We start from the raw sequence: 22563 nt of genomic DNA, 5'->3' as shown, positions 1-22563 counted from the left end.
TAGATTTTGGATACTAGCCCTTTATCTGATATGTCATTTGCAAATATCTTCTCCCATTCTGTCGGCTGTCTTTTTGGTTTTGTTAACTGTTTCCTTTGCTGTGCAAAAGCTTTTTATCTTGATGAAGTCCCAATAGTTCATTTTTGCCCTTGCTTCCCTTGCCTTTGGTGATGTTTCTAGGAAGAAATTGCTGTGGCTGAGGTCGAAGAGGTTGCTGCCTGTGTTCTCCTCTAGGATTTTGATGGATTCCTGTCTCACATTTAGCTCTTTCATCCATTTTGAGTCTATTTTTGTGTGTGGTGTAAGGAAATGGTCCAATTTCATTCTTCTGCATGTGGCTGTCCAATTTTCCCAACACCATTTGTTGAAGAGACTGTGGTTTAAGAGTTTTTTTTTTTTAAAGATTTTATTTATTTATTTAACAGAGAGAGACACAGCGAGAGGGAACACAAGCAGGGCGAGTGGGAGAGGGAGACGCAGGCCCCCATGGAGCACGGAGCCCGATGCACGGCTCGATCCCAGGACCCTGGGATCATGACCTGAGCCGAAGGCAGACGCTTAAAGAATGAGCCACCCAGGTGCCCCATGTGGTTTAAGAGTCTTTCTAATGAAGGACACCATCTCTCATCTATGCAGGCATATACACAAAGCAAGAATGAGGCAAGATAAGCATCTCCTACTTTGGAGTTAGGGGCAGGGGACAGAAGCCTATAAGCTAGTACAAAAATGAGTATTAAAAGTGCTCATACCCTTTGTACCAATAATTCATTTCTAGAATATTCTTACGATAATTCTTATAAGGAGATGTGAACAATCCTACAAGCAAACATTCACTGCAGTATTTACCAGAATATCTACTAAGGAATTTATCATAGTACATTTATATAGTAGAGCTTTACATAGCCATGAAACATTTATGAAGTTTCAGGATATAGTGAAGTTTATGTAAAGTGAGTGCATGATACAAAAGTAGTAAAGACTATACTTTTCCATAAGTTCTATCAAACAACAAAAACAGTAGATGGAAATAGCCACTGATATGTTGATTTTTCTGGATGGTAGACTTTGGGAGACCAAGTTGCAAAAATGCATTTGTTTCCTACAAGTGATGCTTTAACAAACTTTCCTCTAAATCTGGCTAGTTAGCAGTCTTCATAGAATTGTAGACTATGGCGTATCATAAAAGAATTTCTCCTTGCTTTTGACAGGCAACAGTGACACCCTCTTTCCCAAAATCTGTGTAGTAATGCAGTTGCCTCATGAGTTTATACATGTTAGGTGTCTGGAAGAGGGTCGTTCATTTTATTGAGAGCAAAGGCAGGGGCCTACATTAATAGACCATGTCTTATTCAAGACTGCAGCCTGTTAATTGGCATATGGTGAAGTGAATGCATTCTAACCCCTCCACGCTTTATAAAGCACATTTGGGGTGACTACCCAATAGCAACATCCATCAGCTAAGACTGCCGCTTCACATAGTGGGTAGTGTGGTATCTGTTCATCCCAATTAATGATGTTAGCATCTTTCCTCTGCACAATAGTGTATACACATCCCAGGCGACTAATATCTAACTGGAAAAATGTGCTCCATATGGAGTTCTGAAGCTTCAGGTTTTTGAAGATTCTTTTCCAAAAGGTAATAAAGGATTTAAAAAAAATTTTTATTTAAATTCAATTAACACACTGTATTATTAGTTTCAGGAGTAGAATTTAGTGATTCATCAGTTGCATATAACACCCAGTACTCATTACATCACGTGCCCTCCTTAATGCCCATCTCCCAATTACCCCATCCCTCCCCTACCTCCCCTCCAGTAATCCTCAGTTTGTTTCCTAGAGTTAAGAGTCTCTTATGGTTTGTCTCCCTCTCTGATTTCCTCTTATTTTTCCCTCCCTTCCCCTATGATCCTCTGTTTTGTTTCTTAAATTCCATATATGAGTGAAATCATGTTATTTGTCTTTCTCTGATTAACTTATTTCACTTAGTATAACACCTTTTAGTTCTATCCACGCTGTTGCAAATGTTAAGATTTCATTTTTAATGGCTGAGTAATATTCCATTGCGTGTGTGCACGTGCGCACGTGCACACACCACCTCTTTATCCATTCATCCGTCAATGGACATCTGGGCTCTTTCCATAGTTTGGCTATTGTGGACATTGCTGCTTAGGATTTTTTAATAGATCAAACACAAGGTTTTCCTTGGTGTCAGGATGTACAAATAGTGTGGAATATGGTGAATACTATGGTGCAGCCTTTGGAACTTGAAGTAAATTCTTTCATCTCCTTGCTTTGAGCTCATTTACTCATTCCTAGAAGTAGGATGAACCATGTTTAGCCTAATGACCTTCTGTTGAGGAGTCTTTTAAGGTTAGCTTTTAAAGGAAGGCAGAAGCCAGTGGCTCCTGAGCGGTTATCCTCCCCTGCATAGAAACTGATAGGCTGTTTAAGAGTCTGACTGGGCAGTAGTGAAGACCTCAATTTTCAATAAGACAATGGACCAAAAGTGTCTCTTTGCTAACTCAAGCCCTTTATCTTGTTTGCAGTATGCTTATTCATGGAAAGGAAAAACAAACAAACAAACAAACAAAAGGTTTCCGGTCTATTTGAATTATTTTTGCTAGCAAATTTGAGAGCACTGTGACTTCTGCAGTCAGTTTCAACCAATTGTGCTGTAGGTTTAGGGAAGCTCATCACTTTAGAATCCAGGTCAAAATCTCTTCTAAATCGATGTGTTCTTGGCATTCTGATAAATCAATCAAAATTGGATCTAATGGCTTAATGCAATTGAGTCAAGTTAGCTCCTGCATAGGCTCACTAACCTGAAGCTCCCTGTAAGGGGCTGCATTCCCCTCCTGCACATTTAGGGTGAATTCCACTGTTTGGCAGCTGCAGGTAAACTTACAGTAAGGAAATGCATTCTTGAGGATGCAAAAAGGGAAGGTGCCAAGTTAGGGGGAAAATAAAAACCCAAACCCTAAACATTTATACAGTCGGCAGTCTCTTCAGAAAGATTTCAGTTGAAGTTTTACTGTTAAAACATTTTTGTAGGGAAGCTCTAATAATACAGAGAGCGATCCTTTCTGATCTCAAACTATGTGGGGGGTGGCTTGGCTGCAGTACTTCAACCATTTGAGCCTAAGTTGGTATGTCTGGCATTGTGTGGTTGTTCAGCCTGAATCTTAAACCAAAACCAAAACCTGAGTGTTCTCATCTAGCTTCTTGACTGATTCAGACCTCCCTCCCCCCCTTCATGGAATAGCGAAATCCCAATGCCAATTTCTAAGTTATTTACCAGGAAATGCACAAGTCTCAAATGCACCTGCTTATACTCTTACCTCTTAACCAGGATAGCGGGTCACAATGGTACATTACATGGGTCTTGTCAGAAAGCTGCTTGTTCTATTGCTCATTTTCTTAGGGATGATGGATTTGTGCTCAGTGTAATTGGACTCCAAGCCTGTGAAGACCTGTCAGCTTCTTTCCGGTGTCTGAGGTCTACCGTGTCCCTCAAATTTCTCCCCCCCCCCTTCACGTGGTGGACAGGGAAATCTGAGGGCAACCTGGCGTTCTAAGGGAGCCTCCTCGGTTACCTCTGTGTCCTAAGCTTCTGTGTACCCTGAGGGACATCAGGCTGGAGCTGTCCGCTTCGAAGATTCACATCCTCAGGGGGGGGAGGGGGTGTCACAGGCCTGCCTGTGCAGAGTACATTCCTGAAGCGCCCCCTCGGTGCTGTCTAGAGGCCGCAGAGCCCGCAGGAAATCACTCCGGAGAACGGCGTTGTAGGTGTCGGTGGCTACCACGCCTCCCGCTTCAGGGCTCGCTTCCTACTGAGGACGGGAGGGGACACTACTGCTCTCCCGCACTGGAGCACAGTTCTGCTCCGCTCTACCCGAATAGGCGGCTACGGGAGCACGCAGAACTTGGGCAGTTGCTGCGGCATCGGCCGATTTTCCGCTCTTCCCGGCTCGCTCTTCCGCCTGCGCAGCCCTAGCCCCCGCCCTCCGCCCAGCTCACAGGAACCAGCGCCCTCGCCGCTCCCGCGCTTCTCTCCTACCACCCGCAGTGGCCTGCTTTTTATAGGCACCGCAGCCAATGAGCGTTCTCCTTTCCTTCTGCCCGCCCGCCCAGCCAATCGCCGCGCCCCTTGTGTAATCTTCGGCTGCTCGGGTGCTCTCGGCTATTTTCGTTGTTGCTGGCTTTTTCAGGGGCTGCTCGCTCGCAGCCAGAGAAGCTGCTTTTTTTTTCCGGGTTCGGAGCCGTTCCGGATGCTTTAGGCTGCCGGATGTCTGATCTCCGGATAACTGAGGCGTTTCTGTACATGGATTATCTGGTAGGTGCGGGACAGGGGTGGCGTGTCGTCTCTCGCACCTCGACGTGCCCGGTGTCCCTCCGCCTGGAGGAACAGCCTTTTTGCTTGCTTGCTTTGGGATGGGATGCCTTTGGGGTTCTTTCTCCTGCAGCCTGCTCTGGAGCTGTGCTGGGACTCGGAGTGGCGGCCGGCGGGGCGGAGGAGGGGGTGGTGGAGCTGACAGGTAAAGGTGTGGCCCTGGCCGCCCCGCTGCGGGGAGAGGGGCGTGCTGGGGGTGCCGGAGAGATGGGGCCGCGGCGGCGGGGCGTCCTCTGCCTGCGATCCGGTTCTTTGCTTCCCTCTGTGCTCCCCGCAAAGGACTTTCTTTCCTGGGAGGCAGGAGTTTTCTGCTCTCCCTTTAGCAGAACTCCAGGTACTATTAAAGAGCCATAACCAGAATGGCTTACTAAGTGCCCGGCAGCCCCGGTCATTTGGTTGTTATTAGATCTCTAAAGCTATGACCTCGGTCGCGGCGAGGTTTTAAAAGCACATTACCGTAAAGTAGACGGGACTAAACTACATCGAAGCCTGGTCGGACTGGGTAGGGGCAGGCATTGTCCCACCGTTCCTGTCGTGGGTGCCTGTGGCTTTTACCCTGGATCCTAGCTGTTTTTAGGCCAGGCTTGTGCTGAGAAGTTTAGGTGGGAAGTGTCAGCACAATGCTGGGACTGAACATTATTTTAATAATGCACTCGTGTTTTTGTGGAATTATGCAAGCATCCTGTATTGTTCCAGAAATTCTATTTCCCCAGAGCTGCACCTTTGTGTTCAGGGGGAACCTCACTGACATTGGCTGTGTTCGAGCCTATACAATTACCAGGTTTATCTTGTTAGCTCTAAATTATGTAGAGTTGCAGTAGCTGGTTAAAAACATTGACCCTTCTGTGATCTTGTTGGACACATGCAGGCGGTTTTACTGTAGATTGTCCTGGCAGAGATTTGCCAGTGCCTTCTAGGAATTAAACTTACTGCTGTTCTCAGAAAGACTGAAAGCTATCATGATCAAGAAACGCTGGACAAGGACGGGTTTTGTACTGTTTTCTTATCTTGGACTTAACTCTAGTTTATGCGAAGGAAATGTTTCCCCTAAAGCTTAATGGCTTGTTTTTGTTTTCTGTGGGGAAGAATGGTGATTGAAGTAAATGCATGACCTTGTGAATGGAGCAGAGATAAAAAATTGAGTTCAAATTCTGTTTTGTTCATTTGTCGATGTCAGTTATCTTTGTGATAAAGGGACATTATCCACCCACACCTGGAGCTAGTTAAGGAGGTTATCTGATTATGCGTGTCCTTTAAAATTCAAAGTGCCATGTAGGTTAAGAGTGGCCAAGTGTTTTAGATTTTCTAAATTAAGTAACTGATTATTTTGTAGCTTGTCTTATAAAATACAATACTGTGGTTTTGTTTTGCAGTCCACTCAAAGCCAAAGTTTGTTGAGGATAATTCCAAATAGGAAAGGATGACATTACCTGTACTACTGAAAGCTAATTTTGGATACTTAAGTAGTTCCTAAAAAGGAAGTCTGGTGGTTCTGATCATTGTTATTTCTTTAGTGGATGAGTTTTAAGTTTACAAATAGCATCACAAAGCCGAGGTGCCAAAACCACCAAGCCACTTGGGGTTCAGGGATTGAAAACTGGTTGATTACTCAGGTTAATTTCTAGGTGGATTACTTAAAGGTGGTGAATGATTGTTAGTGGGGCTTTAGGGTACCTTAAAAGCAGATTAATTTGTCAGTTTAGTAACAGTTTTGTGTTAAAATCAGTGGGCCCTAAATTTGACACAGCCTTTTGGTTTCACCTGCCACGCCCCCACACACCCTATTGCATTGGTACTAAAAAATATCATTTTGTAACTTTAAGCTTTAAAAAAAAATCACAACTGCAGTGAAACTGGTAAATAAAAATCATTGGCTAATCCTTGGAGATGAGAAAATCTTAAAGGAAGTAAGTCCCGTTTTTATGAGTGTGTCAAGTATCCCCTGTGAAAACACTAAAGAAAATCCTTAAACATGAAGTTCAATTTTCCTGTCCAATTTCAGTTAAAAGACAGCTCTTCAGAGGCAGGTTTTTGTGTTTACTTCTTATCAACTCTGAGAAAATGAAGTGCCACACATCATTCCTCTCTTCTTGCCTTTCAAATGGACTCATTTGCTTATATATAATCTTTATATGGTGTTCATTAAAAACCAATTTCTGGAAAAAAAAATTCTGTTGACTGCATCTGCCATCTTATTTTTAAAATCAATTCTCAAGTTCTTTGACTTCCAGGAAATAAAAAAAATGTTCCTTTCATGACAAGATTGGCTCTTCAGATTTTGCTGAGCTTGTGGACTAGCGCTCCCTGTCCACGCACTTGACAGGCATACTGGTGTATGCTATCTTTTCTTTTTTAATCGGTGCTTGACTTTTCTTGTTGCTGCTGTTGGAAGCTGGAAGAGGGAACTGTGTGTATGTATTGTTCATTGTTCTTTGGATGGGATGTCATCACTTAACCTTTTTTATGTGGAGGAGATTAGAAAGGAAGAGAAATGGGAGAAAGGTAGGTGCTATTTTTAGCAGCTTATAATAGGACTGTGGGTATTGAAACGACTGACATAGCTGTCTGATCTTTGAGGTTGCAGTTGATTTTCTTAAATGTTCTCAATTAGAGGTGACCAATAAGGTGAGGGACAGGGATAATGCCTTAATATTTAAGACAGGGCTTTTTAAATTCAGTTCAGGGATGTAGTGGTAATTTGCTAATTCTGAATAAATATCACCGAGTGCCCAGTATTTGTTGAATGAATGAGACCGAGGGACTGTCCTACTTTTCTCACCAGCTTCTAAACTGAGACAAGATAAAATCTGTTTGGATTAGGTGTTTTGTTCTGGGGAATGCAGAATGTATCCTTTACACTTGAAGATTATCAAGATACTTTGTGTAGCCTGGGTGGCAATTTAAATATAAAAACCTCTTGTTTTCTGGTTAAGGAAGTAGGCTTAGGAGGCCACACACCTTTTCTCCATCTTCAGGATGGGCTTTAAAGGCCAATGTTCATACCGTCGGGTCTATGGGTGAAGATTTTTCTACTGTTCCAACAGGCAGTACTGGCATCTTACTCTCTCTTGACAGGTAGAACTAGTGAGACTACGTGCAGAGCTTTTGAATAAAGTAGGAGAAAATCAGGTTGTAATGAAAGAGAAACACATCTACCAGGTTTTCCTGCTAGGTTGGTTGGACAAAATCAACTTCTAGATTCCTTTCAGTTTCAAATTTTCTTTCCGTCGTAGCTCATGTTGCTTGGTTAGGATTTTACCCTTTTCCCCCCTTCTGCTATCAAAACAGTAAAATTCATTTTGCTTTGTGTAATGCCTATGATGATGGTTAATGAGATAATGGAGGGAAAGAAAGGGATTTATAAACTGCACATTTTTTTTCAGATATAAAATGTTATTGTATTGTGATTATATTGCTTATTCTTCTACCTAAAGACCTTCATGATTTCTCACTGGTAAATGCTGGGCTAACTTTTAAACTAGTGCTAGTATATGGAAAGATTTGGAATGGTAATCAGCAAGCAGGATGTCATAAGACCCTTGATTGTTTAATACTTATCACATGTTGATATTTTCATCCATTCAACAAATATTCATGGAACCCACTGCTCTGTGCATGACCCTGAAAGTCATGGGAGGATGAGCTCCCAGCTGAGGTCCCCTTGGCTATAGGACTGCCAGGCATGTGGCTCTAGAGGAGTCCGTGGCAGGACAGGTTGCACAAGGGGCATCGGAGAGAAGGCAGCTTCTGATGTGCTCCCTGGCTTTCTGGTAGGCTTCTCAATTTTACATGTTTTGTTTTATGGTGAACTAAAACGCAGAGTTAGACTCGAAAATATGACAACTGAAAATGGTTGGTTAGTCTTGGATTCTCATTGTCAACTAATGATCACTGCATTTGTATATTGGGTTTAGAATTTAAGGCCAGGGTTTTAGATTTTCCATATAGATTGGTGAACCTGGCCCAGTTTCTTCGTCTGAGGCTGTACCTGCCATTATAAAGATTTGTGTGTCGGGGGGAAGATCAGATGAGAAGGTAGGTAGGTCAGCAGAAGTACATCACCATCTACAGAATAAAAGCCACCTGACCAAGAACAGAAACTCATGATCTGTTTCAAACAACAGAGCCTATAGGTACTAGTAAGTTGTAAATGTGCCTGTTTGAAAAGAAGAGTGAAGGCACATTTGGATTTTATCTGGTGCTCAGTTAAATTTAAAGTGTGGTGTGTTTAACCCTGAATGACTGAACATTATAAATTGTATGGTCAAATTGACTATAACATACGGGCCAAACATTTTTTAGACTTAACTGCAATTGGATTAGTCATGTAAATATTCTTTGAATCATAAGATTAAAATAATGCAAGCACAGATCTACTATCTGGAGTTGTCATGACACAAAAGTTTGAAGAACATCTGTGTATTGAGCAGGAACTCTGACATGGAGGCATTAGCTATTTCTCCAGCTTCTGTTGCTGTAGCCTTAGAAGTCTGGAAGTGGAGAGTCCTAGGGGACGACCCACAGGAGAAATGATTCACGTTCTCTGGGAGCCTAAGCCATGTGATTGTTGGCATGCCAGGGGGTGGAGGGAGTGAAGCATGAGTTTACTTATTGAGCACTTACCTGTGTGCCAGATGACGTCATAAATGCTTTCCTATGTAATGGCATTAAAACGAGGTTCAGAGAGGTGGTGTCACTTCCCCAAGTTCACATAGCTAACAAATAGAGCTGGGTTTGTAGCCTTCCTTCCAGCCTGGTGTTGAAGCTATTGGGAGACCGTTGAAAAAAAAAATTTTTTTTTAAAGATTTTATTTATTTGACAGAGAGAGACACAGTGAGAGAGGGAACACAAGCAGGGGGAGTGGGAGAGGGAGAAGCAGGCTCCCCGCTGAGCAGGAAACCTGATGCGTGGCTCCATCCCAGGATGCTGGGATCATGACCTGAGCTGAAGGCAGATGCTTAACAACTGAGCCACCCAGGCATCCTGAGACCGTTGAAATTTGTACAGTGTATTTCATGTGAATACTATGCTGCTGCTTAAGTAAAGGGTAAACAAACAAACAAACAAAAAAACCCAACCCAGGGGCCTTGAGGCTGACCAGGGTTCCCTGTTCTCAAGGACTTGGCTTTGCTAAATGACTGTTAAGGAGAAGGCTGAATATAAACAACTGTGTTGTGTCCTGAGCTTCCTGTCCCACAGTGTCCTGACTCTGGTCACTGAGGTGACTGCCCTTCACTATCTAATGTTTCATCAAGTGACCACAAATGGATTTCTTGGCCACCCTGTGAGCCCCCTACTGTCACTGCAGGGGCACCTTCTTGCCTGTCAAAAGCCCTAGTTCTTATTTGAAGAGGTCACTGAAATGGAGGACCTAGTTGTCAGTTTGTCTGATGTCTGCTGTGCTTCTTTATCACATGCTGCCAGGGAAACGAGGCTGTCCCAGCAGACACTAGGCCCCAAGTAGCCTCTTGCTTACAGATTTCAGTTGGGCAGACTCCCCTGATACTCACTATAAATAATTTGTTTCTGAGGTAGACTGGAAAGAAGGAAGGATTTTTAGGGAAGTTCTGGTAAGTGCATGGCAGAGAACAAGGAAACAGCAGTTTCCTCTGATAACTTCTTAAAAGTTGAATTAAGATGGGCTTTTATTTTCAGGTCTACAGCCCCCTTTATTTCTGCTGTGGCTCTCCCCCTGGCATCTGCCCAAATGCTTCCAGTGTTTGGATGAGGCTAGGAAGCTGAGTTCTTGTTGACCTTAATTTCAAGTGTCTACAAAGTGTCTGAGCATGTTTACTTCTAGCAGGGCTGCCTTCAAGGGCACGAGGCTGTGGGGGCCTAGGCTTCGAAGGGCCCCACACTTGGTTTAATGCTCTGGGCTTACCATCCTCTTAATCTTTGATGCTTTGCAAACATTTTCATTTTGCACTGGCTCTCACAAATTATATAGCCAGTTCTGACTTCCAGTGCTAAAGTAAAGACATGTGGATAGCCCTTGAATGGCCCCAGGGTGATGGCTATCATTGGAGTCTGGCCCCTGCATCAGGGCAGGGTCCCTGACCATCTTGATCACCACCACCAGAATCAGAGGGGACTGTGTACCAAGGATGGTGCCAAATGTCTTGCTCCTGTCGCCTCACTGCATCCTCCCACCAGTCCTGTTAACCAGATACTACCGACTTAAAAAACACAGCCTTAGGAAAGAGGGAACTTGAGGTCAGTGAGGTGGTTATTGGCCAGTGGAGTGTCAGGGCTACCTGGTGGTGAGCCTAGCTTGGTGGATTCCAAGCCCATGCCCGGAAGCATGTAGTACTGCCTACCTAATAGTTGTTGAAAGGACGAGTGAGGGGGGCAGCAGAAATCACAGACACAATGCTGGCAATTGAGGGGTCACTTGATTGCTGTCCCGTGTCTTCTTGGGAGAAACCCTCCCAGGAGTGTAGGGACAGCCCAGTTCCTGCTGGGGCAACTGCGTGAGTTTGTGCCTTCAGGTGAGTGAGCTTACTCAGGGATTTTGCTTTCATTTGTGTAACTACTTTCCTCCACTCTTTTTGCATAAACGTTGGTGTTCTGCTTTTTGGCTGACAGCCTAACACATCTACATGGTTTTGAGAGGAACCATTTGAAAAGTTGAATTTGCAGGCCAGTCTCATTTATCAGGTTCCTTTGTACCTAGATTTGGTGGGCACTGTTCTGACCTCTGGACTGCTTCTCTCAGGGTTGAGGACTTATCTCGAGTAATTTTGTCCCTGTCTCCCCAAGAGGGATTCCTGGGTGTTTTTTCAGTAGGGTAGCTGCTTCCCTGGCCTCACTCTTGGGGAAGTGGATGACCGTATAGAGTCCTCCCAGGGCCATTGACTGAGGCACAGAAGGACTGTACTGGTTCCTAATCATGGAGTCAGGAGCTAAAACAAAATACAGTTCTTTCAAAGTTTTATTTTTAATACAAGTATTGGAAGTACAAGTATTCAGAAAAGTACAGAAAATAATAAAACCTACTTCTGTGTACCTACCTCTGATGAACAGTTGTTAACATCTTGCCATTTTAACTCCAAAACTGCTTTAAAAAACAACAACAACAACACAACTTTAAGGCTAGAGCTAAAGCCTGCTCCTCCCCCTTCTCTATACTGAAGTTAGTGTCATTCTCATTCAGTGTTTTTGCATTTTTACATTTGCATGTATGTATAAAGAATATACTAACTAGGTTAAATATAATTTTACAGAAATTGTAACCTACCACCCTTCTTGAAACTTTTCTGTTTCTGAGATCAATAAATGTTGCTCGTATATATTAGTGGATACTTGTTTTTTGGTTTCTGGTTTGGATATTACCATTTATGCTTTTATATGTAGGGATCTTATTTGGATTTTGTGAGCAGCTCAGAAGAGAATAGGTGTTGGTTTTGAGGCATGCTTTGTATATGTTTACTTGTTAGTACTACATGGTGAATCCTATAAATGAAATTTTATTTACACTTCAGTATTATGATTCCTGTTTTACAGTTGATGACAATCATTTTCTAATACTGTTAACATATCTACATGTATATACACCTGTTTTTGCCCATGTAGGGACAGATTATTTTGGTACCATATTATTAAAGTAAAAGGAAATTTGGAAAGTACAATGCGGGGGAGAAATTGTAATCCAGTAACCCAGAAAGAACCAGTTAACATTTTCAGCCCTGCATCATAATGAAGATAGTTTCATAACCTGCTTTTTATTTCTATGAATACTTAACATTTAGGTTTCTCTTCATTAGTTTCCTGCATTATATACTGACAAACCATAATTTTCTTAACTAGTCACCTTTCCATTAAGTATTTTATATTTGTTCCAATTTTGGCTGTTATAAATAACACTGAAATGAATATTCTGCATAAATTCTGGATATTTTGTGCTAGTGTATTGTAAGGAGTGGTAGTTCTATGGTACTTAAATGAGTCTACTACCAAAAGCAGTTCCAGTGCCAAGTAAGTTTAAAAACTGGGTCAAAGTAAAACAAGTTTCTGTGTTGTACAGCCTTTAATATGCAGATTACATGGTGAATCTCTCCAAGAGGGATTATTACATACAGTGTTTCTAATCATCTGGGGTGTTTTTGCTTTATGATCAAATTCTAGAAGTAGAGTTGTAGGGTCAAAAGATAACTGCATTTTAAAGCTTTTGATACTGATTAAATAAATTGATATTAGTAATGTACTTAGATCTGTGCCTCCATAGAATCAGCCAGTGTTTAAGGCAAAGTTACATAATAAAGTTTGTGGTGATGATGATGATTAATTAATACTTGAGAATTTGCTCTCTGGTCTGCAGGAAGTGCTTAATATGGGATTCTACTGTTCCTTTAGCCCTTTCATCAACCCTGAGCAGTGTCGGAGTATTTATTCCTGTCTTGTGGTTGAGGAAACCGAGGATCAGGGGGAATGGAGTCCTCACAACTGCCTCAGTTGTCATAAGGGTTGGTGACATGTCCATAATCTTAATCTGTACCTACTATTGCGACAGAGAAGAAAAAGAACTTTGAAGTTCTTTATTTGATTCCTAGGTATTCCACCTATTACCTGTGTGATCTAAGGTGTTTTCCAAATATCAGTCCATAGCAACATGGAAAAATCAGGAAAGTGTTGCAAAGTAATCATAAATTTAGAGACTTAAACTTGAAATATCGCTTCAACTTTTTGTAGATGTTAGAATATATGGTCTACTCTAAAATTAGTGAATCATAGTGTCTCTCTCAAAATGTTTTTACTTAGCAGAATAAAAAGATGACATTCCTATATTAGTCCTCAAGTTTGTTTGGATGAATGTGTATATATATTTAGAATGTACTTATTTCTAAAATGCCAAATCCTGGGAACCTGGTTTAAGACAGATTACTCTGAACCACAATTTTCTCATGTGCAAAATTCAGACAGCATCAGAGGTTGCCTCTGTGATGATTAGCACTAATAAAAACATAATAAACTGTACTTAAAAAAAATCACATTAGATTTTTCTATACTGATTGGTATGAGTCCATATGACTCAATGTAATGGTATCAATAGAAGTGTAGAGAAAGCGAGTCTCTCTAAGTCCTTGATTTCTCCCGCCTCCTGCCCTGCATCAGTGACACCTTGAGGATTTTTTTCCTCTTCAGAACTGGCAGTGTACAATCTTTGTGGAGTTAACTAAACATCATGTAGGAACACATCCTTTCATGTACATTTTAAGAACTGGACATTAAAAAGTTGTCCTTGACCTTGGATAAAACATGTTTTTTGGTCTGTTCTACAAAAAGAAAAGTCCCAAAAAGAATGTTAAAGTTGATTTTTTTTTTAAACTATCACTTTTTATTCCTTCTTTCTTCCTGTTATGATTCAGAGATTTTTTTGAAGATCTCAACTATGACTAGTAAATAATATTTATAAAACAAGTGCTTTTTTGAGGGTTGAATGAGATACTGTATTGCACTGAACATAAGGTGTTCTATAAAGCTACAGTGCAACTATCTTTTTTCTAATTTTTTGTTTACTCAATTTTAATTGTGCACTTGAAGTTATACCTCAAGTCTTAAAAGTACAGCTAAATTTATACATACCTGTATCTTGTTATCATCCCCAAAATGGAGATGTAAAACCTTTCCAACACTCCAGAAGGCTCTTGTGTCCCTTCCTGGGCAGTACTGACCTAGATTAGTTTTGCCTGATTTTGAACATCACATAAATGGAATCACAGGTATACTTAGGATTTCTTTCAGCATGCCTGTGTAATTTATCCGCATTGTATGAATCAGTAATTTGTTCTTTTTTTGTTGCAGTGTAATTATGAATATATCATTACTAGTCTGTTCTCTTATTGGGCATTTAGACTATTTTCACTTTGAGGATATTTGGATCGACTTCTACCAGTATAAGAGTTGCAGTTATTTTATATCATCACCAATACTTATATTGGCAAGCCTCCTCGCTACCCATTCTGATGGGTGTGTACTCCAAAGAAATTAAAAGTTGCCCAAAGCTACTTCCGTATGTTCAGGCATGAGAATAATGTAATACAAGAGGATTATAAGGCACATTTCTAATTTCGAGAAGTTACTGGCCATATTCTGAAATGACTGCACTGTTCAGCTGTGGGTTCACTTAGATTCTGACGTACTACAGTGGTACATGGGAGTTAATTGACCTGATTTTGTTCCTGACTTTGCCACCAACCAGGTGTGGAGGTTTGGGCAAGCCAGTCAGTCTCATTAACTTGTTCCTTCATCTATAAAAAGATGGGATTAATTACGTAATCTCAAATGTTTATTTCATTTCAAAAATTTTTAGTCCTTTTATATCCTTCCCAGAATAGCTTTCTTCCATTCTTCTAATTTTATTAAGTGATAGAGTTGCCTTGATGTAATTTATCAGTCATTCACTGAAACAACTCTAATTTTTATGAGCCTTTTCGGTTCTGATGTGGTCCTGGCACTAGGGATATATAAGTGAGTGAGCCACTGGCCTAATGTCAGGGAACTTACACTCTTAGAGATGAAAAATAGGAAATTACATTTTGGAGTGGCATATTTCATTTAGAGGGAAATAAAGGTTATTGAGGGAGTGTGTGAAAGGAAACTTAACCTAGACTTGAGGGCCCAGGAGAGCTTCCCAGAGGAGTCATTTTTAATCTGCAGTGACAGGCAGGGCCAGACAGAAGGAACAGTTTGTGCAGAGACTCGAGGGTAAGTCACCCCATCACTTCAAGGAACTCCCAGGGCTCGGTGTGGCTGGAGCAGAGTCAGGAGCAGTAGATAAACAGGGAGCTGCAGAGCCCAGCTAGGGTCACATCATGGGAACCTTCAGAGTTTGCCTGGACTGACCTGGGCAGATCTGGCTGCCCTGTGAGGGATGGGAAAGGGAGGCCAGACTGGAGCAAGAATACCAAGTTAGGAAGATGTTTTCCTGGTTCAGGAATGAAATGATGGTATTCACCACCAGGTAAGAGGAGGACGGATCGACAAAAGCAGATGCTTTTAAGAATTGCTGGAATTCCGTAATTGGATGTAGGAGGCGAGAACAAAGATTTTAGAGAATCCTTAGGTTTTTGGTTTGAGCATTATTCTGGTTCTCTATTATTATATATATATTATCTCTATATATTATCTCTATTATTGCGTTAACAAACCACCTTCAAAGAGTGGCTGCACACAATAACTAGTTGACTCATGAATCTGGAGGTAAATTGGGGCCAGCTAGAACGGTTTTGCTCAGGATCCCTTAGGAAGCTACAATCAAATGGTGACTGGGGTCATCTCAAATCTTCTTCATACACTTGTCTTGCATTTGGGCTTGGGAACAGCCAAATAGCTGGGGGCTTGAAGAGCATGGACTCCTGGGGCGTCTCTCTGCATGTGGTCTCTCTCCATGCTGCGTCAGCGTGATTGTACTTCTCATGCCCAGGCTGAAGGCTCACTGTGAATGTACCAAGAGAAACTGGCAGAAGCTGCCAGTCTTTTCTGCCCTAGCCTCAGCAGCCATGCAGCACCAGTTGGACTGCATCTTGTTCATTAAGGCAGTCCCACAGGCGAGCTCAGGGGCAGGGGCAGGAGATGGACACCACCTCTTGATAGGAGGAAGTTGAAGAATTTGTGGGCACCTTTTAAAACCACCACAGGTATTGGGGTGGCTAGTGGGGTCATGTACTGGGATAGGTAACCCTTGAAGGAATGGCGTGATAGGGGAAAGTGAGGAATTTGATCTTGGTTGAGTGAGTTTTTGCTGCTTGTGCAAAATCCGAGTTGAGGTTTCATGTAGGTTGGTGGGAGCTCAGAGAGGACTTCTGGAGATGAAGTAAAAAACAGTAGGTCACATTTATTATTACTTGCCATAGACTGTATTATATTATCACGTGGGAGTCACAGTGTTAAGTGTTTTTCATGTATTCCTTATTACTGTTATTTTAGAGATTAGAAAAAACGGGTCTAGAGAAATGGAGTATGCTGCCCGGGGTGCACGGGAGCTAGAACTTGAACTCTGGTCGGGCTAATTCTCTGACCTCCCAGTCTTCACCACTTAGATGATACCTGAAGCCATAAACGAGACTGGCCGGGGGGTGGGGGCAGGGGGGATCGTGCAGAGTGGGAAAGGAGGAGTCCCCAGAAAGTTCAGTGTCTCGGTTAATGCTGGCAAGAGTAGGCAAGCAGTTTTTGTGGGTTCAGAAGAAAGGAAAGGAGCCAGAAAGGGAGGCCGAGAGAGAAATGAAAGATTGGAAAAAAAAAAACCCCGGGGAGTGTGGAGTCAAGGAGGCTGAGAAGGGATACCCTTTCCAGAACGAGGAAGTGGCCAGTTGTGTTAAATGTTGCCCCGAGATCATGAAAATAAGGAGGGAAAAGTGGCCACTGGGCTGGAGTCTGGTGACCCGGGCCAGGGTGCGCTCAGGCCTAGGGGGAGCGAGGCGCTGACGCTGCTGCTGTGAAGTCTGTCAAGGAACTGCCCGGTGAAGGGGGAGAGGACAGAGCCAGAGCTGGAGCGGCCGGGGGCCCGAGGGGTGCCCCCTTCCTCCTTACCTTCGACCCAACATGAGACGGATAAATGCTGATGACGTAGAATAGGAGGTCCCTTGGCTCTTGGTGACTGAAATGTGATGGGATAGGGGCTTGAGCTGCGTGGGCTTGGAGCTCAAGAGCCGGGGCGAGTGCTGACCAGGGAACCAGTAGTGTTGGTCACTGCGCACTGTTGACATCAGAAGCCATGACTGAACAACGACCTGAATCTGGCAGGGTTGTGAAAACAAATTTTTTTTTCCTTCTAGACATTTAGGACAATGGCAAGACCATGGTTGAAGTGATAGGCCATGAGCTGAGTTATTGGAAGGAAAGGCAAACAGAAGGTAAAGGATGAACAAGGGACTGGTGGTCTTGATGAGGCTGAATGATAGGTGTCATCGGGAGTGTTCAGAAAACTGGAGGGAAGGAGAGTTCAATGTGGTCAGACAGAAGGGTATATGAGCTTAAGATCGCAGAGGTAGAGCTGTTCTCTGAGGGGAAGCTCTAGTGTGGCTATGGTTGGCAGTGGAAACGATGGGAGGTTAGGGGAAGAAGAAATACAGCCAAGGCTTTGGATAGAGTATGCTCATAGATGGCCCAGTTGCTAGGACCATGGCAGGACTCCAAGCAAGAGGCTGAGCCAGGTTCAGATATCCTCAGCGAATGAGGTGAAGGTCGGTCAGTGTCCTTGACAAGGAGAAGTAGAGAGCACTAGATACTAGAACTCCTTGTCCTTAGTCTTTTTTTGTTTTCTTCCTTAAGATTTATTTTAGAGAAAAGGAGCATGCATGGGGGGAGGGGCAGAGGGAGAGAAGCAGACTCCCCGCTGAGTACGGAGCCTGACAGGGGCTCTGTCTCAAGACCCTGAGATAATGACCTGACCCGAAATCAAGAGGCAGATGCTTGAGCCGCCCAGGCGCCCCTCCTTGTCCTGAGTCTTGAGAGGAGTAGGAGTGGTCTGCAGAGCCTCGGGGATCTCAAGGGAATTGAGGTAGGCCACACGGTGGAGGGGATGTTTCACAAAGCTCTTGTGGGTGTAGGGGAGTTTCATGATTCACCTACTGCTTCAACTGCCAGGTTATGCTGCCCGGCTTCACCTTCACTGTATCTTTGGCAAGTTACGTCTCAGTGCTTCACTTTATTCCTCTGTTAAGGGGGGTTAGTAAGAGTAATTCCCCCTTGGGTTTGGTGAGGATTCACTGAAATAATACATGTATTCTAGAACAGTGCCAGACACCCTCTCCTCTGGTTCTTCCTCTTGCTCATCGTCGGAGCAGAAAATGCCTGCCAATATCAACAATGAAGGTATTTTTTTAAGTTGAGGTATAATTGAGGTGTACAACACAGTGATTCAATATTTGTATAGATTGCAAAATGAACACCACAATAAATCGAGTTAATATCCTTTACCATGCATAGTTAGAATTTTTTTTTCTTGTGGTAACTCTGTATATCTATCAAATATTCAATACAGTATCATTCACTAAAGTCACCATGCTGTACATTCGTCCTTAGGACTTTTTAATTTGATAACTAAAAGTTTGTAGCTTTTGACTCCTTTTACCCATTTGCCACTGTCCAAACGCTGCCTCGGGCAAATACCATTCTGTTCTAAATATCTGCGCACTTGTTTTTGCCTTTTTTGAGTCCACATAAGTGAGGTCCTATCATAGTTGTTTTTCTCTGACTGCTTCACTTAGCATAATGCCCTCAAGGTTGGCAGGCACTTTCTGAGGGCCCTATGAGGTAGATACTAGTATCAGCTCCATTTTTCAGATGTAAAAACTGAGACCTGGCATGGTTGATCAACCTGCTTCAGGAAATACACCATGGCAGAGGGCTCTCTGGAAAGGCTGGGGAGGGAGACTAGTGTGAGGGTGGCTCGTTGGAGAGGAGGCGCAGAGCAGTGTGGGGTCAGGGTAACTGTAATGTGAGGTGCTTTCCCAAGGTAGGTGCTTGCCCAGAAAGACTTTGATCTAGCAATTCTCTGGTTAGGCGGTTGGGAGAAAGTTAAGTCCAAGCTAGTTGTGCTATGGAGGGGGTCCTGGTTCAGATAAATAAACCCACAACTCAATTCTTAAGACCTTCTGCCTATACTTTTCTGCTAAGAGGAGTTGAGCTTCCAAGGGCGCCCTGGTCCCTGGAGGGGGAGGAGACTGGACTCCTGGGGGATTTGGTTGCTGTATCTGTCACACAAACCTCATCTCCTTAGGGGGCTCCCAGGGTCAGGGTCCCTGCCCCCAGGCTCCCGGGGCAGAGAACTGGTGGTCTGAAGCGCTCAGTCCAGAAGCTGTTGAAGATGGTCCAGGCTGAGGCCTTTCAACTGGCCTGAAAGCTGGTCTCAGGCAGCTTGTGGAGCCAGTTTTTCTGAAGGCAGCCTGCTTGGGGCTGTTTTGCTAGGGCAGCCTGGGAGGTTAGTCTGCGTGTGCTGTGTCTGGAACTATTGCACAGAAATCTGGATGTGTTTGTAAAGCCGAGATGGCCCGTATGATCCTGACTCCACCCCCACCCCCCAACCCCCTTCAAGAGCTAGGATTGCAGAAATAGTTTTTGGTTGGCGAGTTCCTCTTTTCCCTCCTAGTCTCATTTAAGTCGTCTTCTCCCAGCCTTTCGCTACCGAAACTGAATTGAGGCTCCTTCCAGGGCTGCTCTGGGGGCTGCCTTAGACAGTTAGACATACTGGATGCTGCAGGGGTGCCTGGCCTAGGGGGTCACGTGGCTGCAACCCAGCTCCTGCTCGGCTGGCTAAGGTATCCACTGTGCCCAGAGGTACTAATGGGCCAGCCACGGCCCTGCCTCAGGCCTTGGTTCCTGGATCTGTTACAGGACAAAGCATGGTATGTCATAGTGCAGGGCTGGGTTGTGGGCCTCATTGTTTCCAGAGCCTGGCACAGGTACACAAGACGGCTGAGAGGCTGTACAGAGAATGGTAAAGGACCTAGACCTTGGGGGCCATACTGCCTGCTTTTGCATTCTCTGGTTGTCACCTGCTGTGCATCTCTTTGCCCCATGTTCCTTGTATGCAAGGTGGGCATAATAATAGTACCTCCATCAGAGTTAAAATATAGAAAGCATTTAAAAGTCTAGTATGCTAAGCACTGTTAAAGTGCTATTATTGAACTACTCTTCTGCTATTATTGGACTAGGACTTTATTTTTTGTTTTTCTTTTTTTTTTTGTATGATAGATTTCTTTTTTTCATTAAAGACTTTTATTTGACAGAGAGCATAAGCAGGGGGAGTCGGAGAGGGAGAAGCAAACTCCCCACTGAGCAGGGAGCCCAAGGATCATGACCGGAGCCAAAGGCAGATGCTTAACCGACTGAGCCACCCAGGCGCCCCTGGACTGGAACTTTCTTTCTTTTTTTTTTTTAATTTATTTTTTTGTCAGAGAGAGCACAAGCAGGGGGAGCGGCAGGCAGAGCAGGTAGAGGGAGAAGCAGGCTCTCTGCCAAGCAAGGAGCCCGATGTAGGACTCGATCCCAGGACCCTGGGATCATGACCTGAGCCGAAAGCAGACGCTTAACCGACTGAGCCACCCAGGCGTCTCTGGACTGGAACTTCCTATGTGAAACAAGGACTTAGGGTACTCCTGTCACGGAAGAAATTTTAGTCCGGTTCCATTCATTTTTCCAATGCCAGCTTTTCAGAAATCTTCCTACCTCCATCTAATAAACACTGTACAGAGTACTGGGTTAAAGATATTGTAGCTGCTTAGTTAGTGTTCTAAGTGGCTGCTATTTCTGATTTCCAGGGGTGAAAGGTCCTGGCATAGCCCACGGTGGCCTGCACCTGTCTGTAGGCCAGCTGTGCTTGGACCTGCGACCTGAGTTTGGCTAAATGAGATGCCTCTCTTTAAACTTAGCAGGCACGTTTTCTGAGGTCCTTCTCTAGACTCATGGTTCCAACAAAAGTTGAGAATTCCAAACAGTTTGAAAGTCCAGTTTCTGCTTTTGAGATCTTGTCCCCCTAGCATGTGCTTGCTTTGCCAGCTCTTTTATCCCTCCTTCCTTAGAAATGTTTCCAGAAAGGCCACGTGTGTTGTAGAGGACAGAGTACTGGGCTGACTTACTAGGCCGCGCCTGTTGTAGAGGACAGAGTACTGGGCTTATTGGATGCTGTTGCAGTTCTTTGTCATTTGGAATTTTTCTTGACGGCAGCTAGTTCTTTGTTCAAGTCCCTGTGCTGGGTGTAGGAAACCTCTTGGAATTATTGAATTTCTGTTCTATTTTGTATAGAAATTGTACATCCTACAGTTCACCAATAAAATTTCTTAGTGTAACATAAATCTCCCCATAACTTGTTGGGTTTTCAACTTGCATTTTTTAAAGACTTGTCGTTTAGATAGGATTATTTGATCCTTCCCGCGTTTCTTTTGCATTTCCTGACTTTTTCAGGGCTCCTACAGACCTGGCCTTGGGCTGTGGGCAGGATTATTTCTTGAGCCTGAAGTACAACTGTTCTCTATTTCTGTGGACTCAGACCACCATTTTTCTGTAGCCTGAGTGTGTAGGCAGTAGTGTCCTGTGTGAGTGGTGCTTTAGTTTTCCCAAATACATCTTGATTTGAGGAGAATGTCTAACTGTATTGGTTATCCTTGGAAATACCCATAGATGAATATATTCCATTCCTTGTCTTCTCAGTGCTCCTAGTTTTATCATAATTACATGAGCTTAATAGTCTTCTAAACAGTTGCATAAAACAGACTGAGTAACGCTTTTCTCTTTTGATTCCATGATGAGAATAGATCTTCAGTTGCTAATTTTAAAACTCTTGAAATAAGATTCTTTGTTATATAGGAGAACACAAGTATAATGAAATGAGTTGCTAAAAAAGTCAAAATTATAGAGAGCTGTGTAGGAAGTGATGCATATTTTAATTCTTCATACAGAAGTCTTGAAAACCAACATAAAAATGCATGATTAGGAAGAAATGATGGAGATGAAGAATCAAGATGTAACAAGCTCGTTGATGGCTTGATTCTTTCCTCTTTTTTAAAGCAATTCTCTTCCACTTCCCAAATCCAGAGCGTTGAGTTCATGTCGGAGGCAAAGATTATTTATCCCAGTTGCTTTATAGTATTGCGGTGAGTGATATTAAAACAATAGTAACAAATGAATATTCCAAGAGTAGGTGTGGGTAGCCTTTTCCTGGGTGTTCAAAATTAATGACTTCCATAAAACAGCATTTTAATCCCTGTTTATTTGCTTGAAATGGAACACTGACTTCACATCCTGGGTTTTAATTCAGATGTACAGCCCTGTGCTCAAATACTGAGCTACAACAAGAAAAGGGATCTGTTAGGTTTTAAAATATCCCATGAAGGATAAATGTCAAATTAGTTTTGGGAGAAGAAAAGCCCTATACTTCTTTCCTCCCCACCTCTCCCTTCTTATCTAATGTTCCTTATTCCAATACTTAGAGAGCTTACTGTTTGGTAGGTACTTGGGCACCATAGATAACACAAGGATAACCCTATATCTGCTGAACTACAGCCTGAAACATCGACTATAATACAATTCTTTGCTTGTGGGGAAAACTCCAGTTGGTGGGCCAGAACAGGGTGGACAAACCTTTTCTGTAAAGGGCCAGCTGGTAAATATTTTAGGCTTTGTGGGCTCTACAGTCTGTCTGAACTATACAGCTCTGCCGTTGTGGCACCAAAGC

General features: G+C 43.2%; 1 protein-coding gene across 1 annotated transcript in view; it reads left to right on the top strand.

Annotated features, from left to right (window-relative positions):
- The first annotated feature begins 4163 nt into the window (after positions 1-4163).
- The window catches only part of ARL15 (ARF like GTPase 15), a 398974-nt gene continuing 380574 nt past the window's right edge, over positions 4164-22563 (top strand). Inside the window, exon 1 of the mRNA XM_081826124.1 lies at positions 4164-4333. Coding sequence (XP_081682250.1) covers positions 4286-4333 — 48 coding nt within the window. The 5' untranslated portion in view covers positions 4164-4285. The remainder of the gene's footprint in view (positions 4334-22563) is intronic.

The sequence above is a fragment of the Leptonychotes weddellii genome, chromosome 7, assembly GCF_054177405.1.
Source record: "Leptonychotes weddellii isolate Sample4059 chromosome 7, ASM5417740v2, whole genome shotgun sequence".
NCBI classification, from domain to species: Eukaryota; Metazoa; Chordata; class Mammalia; order Carnivora; family Phocidae; genus Leptonychotes; species Leptonychotes weddellii.
This window is presented reverse-complemented; position numbering and strand designations above follow the sequence as displayed.